This window comes from Marmota marmota, unplaced genomic scaffold (genome assembly GCF_001458135.2).
Source record: "Marmota marmota marmota unplaced genomic scaffold, marMar, whole genome shotgun sequence".
Taxonomy (NCBI): Eukaryota; Metazoa; Chordata; class Mammalia; order Rodentia; family Sciuridae; genus Marmota; species Marmota marmota.
This window is the reverse complement of record NW_025999842.1, coordinates 24,859,321-24,868,595: the sequence shown is the minus strand read 5'-3', so window position 1 is coordinate 24,868,595 and position 9,275 is coordinate 24,859,321. Positions and strand designations below refer to the sequence as shown.

The 9,275-nt window shown below is 38.8% G+C and overlaps 1 protein-coding gene across 2 annotated transcripts in view; it reads left to right on the top strand.

The window, feature by feature from the left end:
- The window catches only part of Bves (blood vessel epicardial substance), a 35,008-nt gene that overhangs the window by 13,314 nt on the left and 12,419 nt on the right, over nucleotides 1-9,275 (top strand). For both annotated transcript variants that reach the window (XM_048815631.1, XM_015499692.2), the window contains 2 exons: nucleotides 3,938-4,105; nucleotides 4,988-5,129. In XM_048815631.1, the coding sequence (XP_048671588.1) occupies nucleotides 3,938-4,105; nucleotides 4,988-5,129 (310 nt within the window). The remainder of the gene's footprint in view (nucleotides 1-3,937; nucleotides 4,106-4,987; nucleotides 5,130-9,275) is intronic.

The following is a 9,275-nucleotide window of genomic DNA, read 5'->3' as shown; positions in this document are numbered from 1 at the left end:
AGGAGGAGGAGGAGGAGGAGGAAGGAAGAAGAAGAAGGAGAAGGAGAAGGAGAAGAAAGAAGAAGAAGGAAGAAGAAGAAGAAGAAGAAGAAGAAGAAGAAGAAGAAGAAGAATCATCTTGAGTATCATTCTTACACCTTAAAAGGTGTTTTGTGTTTGGTTTCTTTTTCTTCATGCAGTTGTCTTATCTGAAATGAGCATTCCCATTTGCACATTTTTCTTTTGCATTCTATCTCATACTTTTGCCTTCCCATAGCCAGTAGCATGTCCTGGTGCTGCAAAGCCTGGAAATCAATTTTATTCACTTAAAGAGAAGAGGAAGGTCTTAGAGGCATAGGTGAATATGTATATGTGAAATAAATGAATTGTGAAATAAGTTAATGCTAAGTTTTAATTGGTATTTAAAGAAAAGAGTATCTTAATACTAAGTAGATATTTCAGTGACGCTGACTAATAATTTGCCAGTTTTAACTCTGCTGTATTTTACTGCCCATGAGAACTCAATGAGCATCAGTTGAATAGAACAATTCTAGGATATTTTCATTTTCCTGGTATGTAAAATGCTGTATGATGCATTAAAAAAAAGTAATAAATTCTTCCCTTAGGACAGTTGAATAATCCTTTCAGACAGCTCTTTCTCTTCTTTTCAGACAGCTCTTTCTGATACTAGCTCATTCAGCACGTCTCCCAGATGCCCTCTTTCCCCGCAGGATAGAGTCCACTACCTTTTCTTTATGGCAGGTGTAGAACTGGTTTGGAATCTAAAGTCAGGGACTCATCCGGTCAGTGCCTTGAAATAATCAGGGCAAACCCAGTTGCAAACAGTCTACTTCTCCATCTGAAAGATTTTTTGTGTTTTGCCTTGCTGTGTTTCTTGCTTTTATTGCTTTGCTTTTATTTCTTCAGTAAAATTCTTCACAAGAATTCAGACATGGTACTGCTGAAGTACCCTAATAAGAAGTAAATTTATTTTATGGAAGCTTTAAAAATTCTTATGTTGATTTATTTGAATTTTTTCATTAAAATACACTTGACTGTTGTGACAGGAAATCATTAAATTTAACTATCTATTTGGCAGAAGTGAAACATTAGCTATCAAGCAAAATAGCCTCCGTGAATGCACTACCCACTGGCTCCCAAATACTATAGGTATAGTTTGTTATATGCTTGCTGTTATTAAATATTCAATAATGATTTAAACATGTATAAAGTAATTTTCAACTGTAAGTAATAGATGGATTTGCTAGACAGATTATAGTGTCATGATAAAAAGTATCATGCCTCAGAGGAAACTTGAGGTAATTCACATGGTTGAAGAAAAATTAAATACATTACATGTATTGTCCAAGTCAAATTTCTACTCCTGGATGATTTCCAACTTCTCCTGTAACTCTTGCCCCACTGCAGGTGAATTGTATTTTCCAGAGTCTCAGATGACATCTACATAATGAAAGGACCTTAGGTCCCCTTACCCTCTCTTCAGGGCTTATGTGTGTGGCTGTGCCACCATGAGTACCCAGTGCTCACCTTTCCGTTATTTCTACTATTGAACATTTGCCTTTCATTTACTTATCCACCACTTACTCTTTCTGGGAATTCCCTATGGCTGGACCTTATACTTCTCTTCCAATAAGTCTTTTCATATTTTAGTCATACTACTTTATTATCAGCTTCCTTCACTAAAACACAGAAATAGTGATCTTGTGTTTAGCTGTTCTTTATATGAAGGGCTCTTGATGCACTGTAAAGCCAACCTTGTGGTCACTTAGCTGAATTACTAGTATGTGATTGTCTATGAACATGGGAAGCATTGAATTGGATTTGGCATGGTGGGGAAATGTCTGGGCTAGCAATGAAAAGTACTCACACCACCCCCTAACTAACATGTGTTCATGAGTAAGTTTTTTGGTCTTTCTCATTTAGCATCTGACAAATGAGAAATATTGTCTGCCTTATTTTAAAGGCAATGTTAAGGATACATTTACATGATAGATGTAAAGGCATCTTAAGTGTTTAAAAGAACCAATACATATATAAAATAAGTGACATTATATTCAACTATCATCCCCTGGTTATTCTCTATCACTTTCCCTTGTTCTGTATTTGTCAGACACTTACTGTCACCTGAGGTTGTCATATTTCTTCATTTATGATCAGCCTTCTCCACTAGAACATAAGCTTCATGGAGCAAGGATCTTGTCTTGTTTACTTTGCAACTTCTGTGCCTTGAAAAGTATCTGGAATTAAGTAAGTCTGTATTAATGTATAGAAAGAATGAATGGAATTTAGTGTTTTATGGAGTTTTACAGCTGCTGGTTAATTTCTTAAATTCAAACATGTTTGGTTTTGGAGACACTGACTTTTTCTTTTAATATTTTCTTTTAGTTGTTGATGAACCTTTATTTTATTTATTTATATGTGCTGCTGAAAATCAAATCCATTGCCTCGCACATGCTAGGCAGGTGCTCTACCACTGAGCTATAACCCCAGCCCCAACACTGACTTTTAACATTAAAAAAAGTCTGAACTTTCTTTTTTCTAGGAACATCGACCCACTTTTTTAAATAGCTGAACCCTCTAATTTGCTAAAGATTGCAGATTTCAGCCTATTGATGTAAAAGAGAGAAGCTGTTTTTTTTTTTTCATTTTTTCTCTTGGTACACTTAAATACACTCAGCCATCTGAAATGTATATAATTTTTGTGCCTTATGAAGGGGAAAAAACTTCTTTGAAAATATTTGCTCTGAAGCTCAGATAAGACTTCATGTCAGTTTACAAACCTTTATTAATCTCATACTGGAGCAGGCATTGGGTTTAATGTGGAGGATCTAAAAATGGTTTTTGCCTTCAACAGTATCTGCATTCATTTGTTAATTCCTTTATATAATAATCATGCATGAGCACTACTGTGTGTCAGAAGCTTGACATTCAGACCTGAAAACTCAGGATCCCTGCCATCAGTGTGCTTAGGAGACACATGTGTTAACAGATAAGTTTGGAGGTAGTGGTATGAGTGACATTTGAAAAGGAATACTCAGTGCTGGAAGAGGACCTGCATGGGAGAGTGGCTTCTGGACACTGAGCTGTGAGAAGGTGGCCCTCACTCTGGAGAAAGGATTTATTCCAGTGATTCTTGAATTCTGGGTGATGCATCTACAGTGTCCTCCCACTTCTTGTGCATCATACTTAGCAGAAAGGGTATGGCTTCACAGTCTGAGCAAATCGAGGTATCTCTGTGTGTATCCCCAGTGGGCTACCATGGAGCTAGCCTTGAAAGGCCAAGGATGCTCACCAACTGTACTCATTGGTAACAGCCTACGGCCTTAAAGTTTCTCAGTCTCAAGTGTGTATTTGTTGGGTCAGCTTGGCAGAAGATCTTTTTCTGCACTGTGCCTGACAAATCGTACCTCATTTCATTTGTTTGAAGCTCTGTTCTTAAAGCTCATTATCTTCAACAGGATATAAAGAAATATTCACCTGTAAATGACAGGTCCAATTGTAATATCAGTCTAGCACACTCTACGGCAACATGTTGACAGCAGCCATTCTTCTGTCCCCAGACCTCACAAAAACAACAGAAGAGATTTGCTTCTGTTTAGTCTGTAGAATGGAACTCAGGGGCACTCAACCACTTCAACCACCCAGCCACATCCCCAGCCCTATTTTGTATTTTATTTAGAGATAGGGTCTCACTGCGTTGCTTAGTGCCTTGCCATTGCTGAGGCTAGCTTTGAACTTGAGATCACCCTGACTCAGCCTCCAATGCAAAATGTTTTTAAACATAATTTTATACATGATTATAGAAACTTGGAATATAAATAATATGACAGAATCATTGCTATGATAATATCTGCTAAATGTACTCTTCCCTTCTCCCAAATTACTACAGCCATAATTCATATTGGTAGATATGTTTTTTCCTTTGTGTCTTTGGCAGGTCACCATTATTGCAGATGATAACTGCAGATTTTTATGCTGGTCAAGAGAAAGATTAACTTACTTTCTGGAATCAGAGCCTTTCCTGTATGAAATATTTAGATATCTTATAGGAAAAGACATTACAAATAAGCTGTATTCATTGAATGATCCCACCATAAATGATAAAGTAAGTGCTTTTCTGATTTTTTTCTTAAATAAATATGTAGGGTGGGGTATTATTCACTTGACACAATGTTTTCCCGCATTTTTATTAAGTAGTCTATGCTAAATGCAAAGGGATACTTGTAAGGGAGAAATCCTTCAGCAAATTGTTTCTTAAGAGCAAGAAAGTATTTCACAATTATTTAATTTGAATCACTTAGTGAGGAGTCTATAACTGTCAGGGACCAGCATTTATGGGTATCAGGTACTGTCCTCTTTAAGAGTCTTTTAAACAAGGACTCGGGTTAGAGGGGGCCCAGGGTGGTGTGGCAGTGGGAGGCGGCAGACAGGGAAGGGCTGACAGACAAGGCCCCAAGTGCAGGAGGTTGGCATTTTTAGCCCTGCTGTCTTCTAGTCTTGCACATCTTCCTGGCCACTCCATCTCCCGGGAATCCCACAGGTAACGGGAGAGTGTAAACTTGCAAAGCTGCAAAGATCAACAGTTTGCAATTTGATCATAATCTCCCACATTTGTTTAGAAGGAAATTGAATTTTTTATGGAAGAGAACTTGCAAAACACTGTTTCTGTGAAACGTACCGTTCTCCAGGAACATAGACTATGGCACGTGTCTCTTAACTCATCTAGTCTAGGCTATTTATCACATTAAGTTTGAGCTTATTATTTCAAATTAGTAAATAGGCTATTGAGTATATTAAATTTTTATAATGTGTTTATAGTAACACCTAATAATAAAAATCATAGCTCACATTTATAGGGCACTAAATGTGTCCCAGGTCCTTTTTTCTTTTTGCACTAACTTATTTCAAGGAAAAGTACATGCTGCTTACAGGGAATAGGTGATTCAAGTTCCATAAATCTCTGAAATATTAAAACTTTGCTTTGTAGAAGGCCAAAAAGTTAGAGCACCAGCTCAGCCTTTGCGCACAGATCTCCATGCTGGAAATGAGGAACAGCATAGCCAGCTCTAGCGACGGGGAAGACGGTTTACACCAGTTTCTGCGGGGCTCCTCCAGCTTGTCTTCTCTTCGTAAGTTACCTCGAAACATAATACTCCAGGGTGCTGATCGACGTTCACAGGAACAGGCAATTGACAACTTTAATCAGAAAAATAACTGTGCAAGCAACCATTTAGAAACCGAAAGGTATCAAAGAAAGCACCAAATCTTCCTTAGCTTTTTTCCCCTTTACTTTGTGTCAGCTACAGTCCAACTTTAGAATGCTTATTGCTGTTTCAGAAATCATTCACTTGTTCTATCAAATACTTTACTTAAATACTGGTTCACTGGAATGGTGTAAGAGTTCAAGTGGTCTGGTGGATATTTGACTTTGTTCTTTTCATGATTTCGGAGTGGAAGCTAGACCCAGCAATGTGTGAAAAATGGTAGAAGCTGGGTGCAGTGGCACAGGCCTGTAATCCCAGCAGCTTGGGAGGCTGAGGCAGGAGGATCGTGAGTTCAAAACCAGCCTCAGCAAAAGTGAGGCACTAAGCAACTTAGTGAGACCCTGTCTCTAAATAAAATACAAAATAGGGCTGGGGATGTGGCCAAGTGCCCTTGAGTTCAATCCCTAGTACTCCCCTGCACCCCCCAAAAAGATAGGAAAACTATTGCTGGATGTTTTATTGCTACTGATCATCTCACCCTGAGCACTGAGATTTAAAAAGTGATGGGGTAATGGGATATTCCTGTTGAAAATCATTCAACAACCTGTGAGTTACCTCATTCACCTATTGCTGGGAGGTAAATTTTCCAATACTCATTTATAGTTTAGATTGCTTTACATCATTTTAAGTGACACTAACAACACAGATGTTGAAAAACTGTAAGGAAAATGAGAGGAACTAAATTATTTTAATAATTAAATTAAAATTTAAGAATTATTCTGAGAGCAAAAGGACTTGGAAGAAATTCATGTGAAATTGCAAAACGGCAGACAAATTCTTTCACTGCATGAACTAAAAACTCTTTACATTTCCAACTGTATTCTAAACCAACTTTTTAAAAAAATGCCATCACTCTGAATACTGTTTATGTAAATGACCTTGTAACTTTGTTTAGATAAATTGGATTAAGGATTTTAAGTATTACGTAGTCAAGAGAGGTTGGAATTTACAAGGCTATATAATGGGTGAAGCAGGGGAGGCAAAACTTCACCTCTTCCCTTATAGGGTTTTTGACTGTGCCTAAGAAGTAAATTGACAGAAGACAGATTAACAAGAAAAAAGCAGATGTATTTAGTGTAAATTTTTCATGGCCCAGGAGCCCTCATAAGGATATGAAGACCCAAAGAAGGAGCTGGAGTCAAGCACTTCTACATACTGAGTTGGACAAAGATAGGAAGTTGTAAAAATAGCAACTAAATTATGTTGGAAGATACAGTTCGAGTTATTTAAACAAAGTTTGTACAGAATTCTATCTCAACTTCCTGTCCTTGATGAAAATGCCGTTTTCCTTCTAGTACATGGAGGGTACCTTTCACCTGGGAATTTCTTCTCCTGTTTATAGAAACAGAAGGAAGGTCAGAGTGATCCTCTTTTACCTGCTGTTTATTTGGTTTTTTAGGTGCCTTTAACTCAAAACAGTCAATATGCCATTAGAACATATTGTGTGTGTGTAATGCTAGGGAATGAACCCAGGGCCTTATGCATGTGAGGCAAGCACTCTACCAACTGTGCTATATCCCCAGCCCAATAAGAGCATATTTTTAACTCCTATAGATGTAAGCTTCCCAAGCAAAGTCTAGGCATAAAAATATGTTATGGACCTAAATGGGATTTTTATTTTATATTTATTTATTTATTTTGGTACCAGGGATTGAACCCAGGGGCACTTAACCACTGAGCCCACATCCCCAGCCCTTTTCTTATTTTTGAGATAGAAAGTTGCTGAGACTGGCTTTGAACTTGCAATCTTCCTGCCTCAGCCTCCCAAGCTGCTAGGATTATAGGTTCATGAGACCATGCCTGGCCCTAAAGGGGATTTTAAGGACAATATTCATGAGAAATTGGAAATGATTGCATTTTATTCCATCATAACTTTTTGAAAGTATGGACTGAGGCTCACACGCAGGTTGAGTGTTCCCTCAATCCATGTCTTCCCCATTCTAACAAAGGAGTAGCCATCTCAGGGCTGTTGCCATTGTTATGACAGAGGGAAGATGGTGGTGGCAGATTGTCCTAGCAGCTCCTAATGCTCCACAGTGACGTGTGCTATGTGCATCCTTGTTCTCTAGACCAGAGAAGGTATTTGGCCAGAACTGTCAATGACAGGGGGTTTAAAAGCAACCCAAAAATTATATTTCTGCCCTGCTGGCAGAAAGGGGTTAATGAGAGAAAGAAAGCAGGTAGTTTGACAGCAAGCCAGTCTACTTCAGTGGCTATTATTTTACTTCACAGATGAGGAAATGGGAAATATGTGATGCTTATTCACGTGTTCCAGTTCCACAAGGGTTTTTTTTCCTGGTATATAAACCTAGAGAGCATTTCTGATTGTAAAGCTCATGCTTGTAAACCAGATTCATAGCCATCAAGGGCTCACTGCCCAGTGTACACAGAAGCCAATACTATGGCACTGGGTTTTTGCAAAAAGAAATTTATTGAAGGCCAGCTGACAAGGAGATGGGAAACAAGCTCAAGTCTGTCTGCCGATCAGCCACTAGCAAAAGAATTTAAGTGGAGAAATCAAAGGCTGAGGGGTTGTAACTGCAATCTTGCTAGAATAGTCCTTACCTCATAGTCCAGTCCATAGTTACACTTATGGATAATTGAGAACTGTTGACAGCATCCCTTGCTTCTAATCTAAGTTTTCAAGGCCCTGTTCTCTTTCTCAGGTTCTGCTTCTCAGAAAATTTTGGTTCCATCAGGCTCTCAAAGTCATTTTAGGTCTGGTACTAGGGTTCTGTGCTTGCATCCTGAAAAAACAGCTTGAACAGTTTTTAGGAAGAGAGAAGTTGCCATTTTATGGCTCAGTTTCAAAATTGCCTCTATTTTTCAAAAGAAAATAGATGCAAGTAGCATTTGACTAGTGCTGTATGATTTACAGATCATTTTCACATCCATTCTTGCATTCGAGTTTGACAACTCTGTGAGCTAGTCTCGGCAGCTGTTTTTATTCCAACAGCATGTATACATCATGTTTGGTGGATATATTTCTAGTCTCTTAATTTATGGGGTCCGGCAGGTATGCTAGTACCTGCATGTAATCTCAGTTACTTGGAAAGCTAAGGCAGGAGGATCACAAGTTTAAGGCCAGCTTGGGCAATACAGCAAGACCGCATCTCAGAAATAATACATTTCTTTTTCTTTTTTGGGGTTACAAGGGATTGAACTCAGAGACACTCAACCAACTGAGCCACATCCCCAGCCCTATTTTGTATTTTATTCAGAAACAGGTCTCACCAAGTTGCTGAGTGCCTCGCTTTTGCTAAGGCTGGGTTTGAACTTGCAATCCTCCTGCCTCAGCCTCCTGAGCTGCTGGGATTACAGGCATGTGCCACCGTGCCTGGCTTCTCTTATGTTTCTATATTTTGTTTTGTTTGGTCCTGTAGAACATTGTTTCTTGAACGTACAATTGAATCTCTTGGAGACCCTATTAAAGATCCTGATGCAGCAGGTCTGCAGTGGGGCTGGGAGTCCACATGGTTAAAAAGGACCCTAGTGATGCTAATATGGTCTGTGAACTACCCTGTGACAGGCTACAGAATTCCAGAACAGAGGGAATTCTGCAGATCGAATACTGTGGAGTGATTAGTGTCCTTGTATTTCTCATCTGCTGAGAGTTCAGACTGGTGCATGGACTTTGGAAGGTACTACTTGCAAAGACCTCAGCCAGTGTGGGACATAATGCCACAGACATACTTGGTATCACTACACAGTAGATGTGTCATTAAACAGAAATACAGTTCACCGAAAGGTGAGGGGAAACTTTATGGCAACTGTTTCATTGCAGTGACTGCCACTCCACTTCTGACATTGTGCTTTCTTTTTGTACATGTCACACAGTGCTAAATCTACAGCAAAATCTCTGCTCCCGATCACACAGATTGTGTTCCACTTCAAACTGTCATTTAAAGGGAGAAAGTGAAATAATGAGACAACCTGAGAAAAATGCATTCAATTAACTTCTTTCACGTTCCCATTCCTTCATGTACTGGGTTCCATGTTTGTTTGCATGAT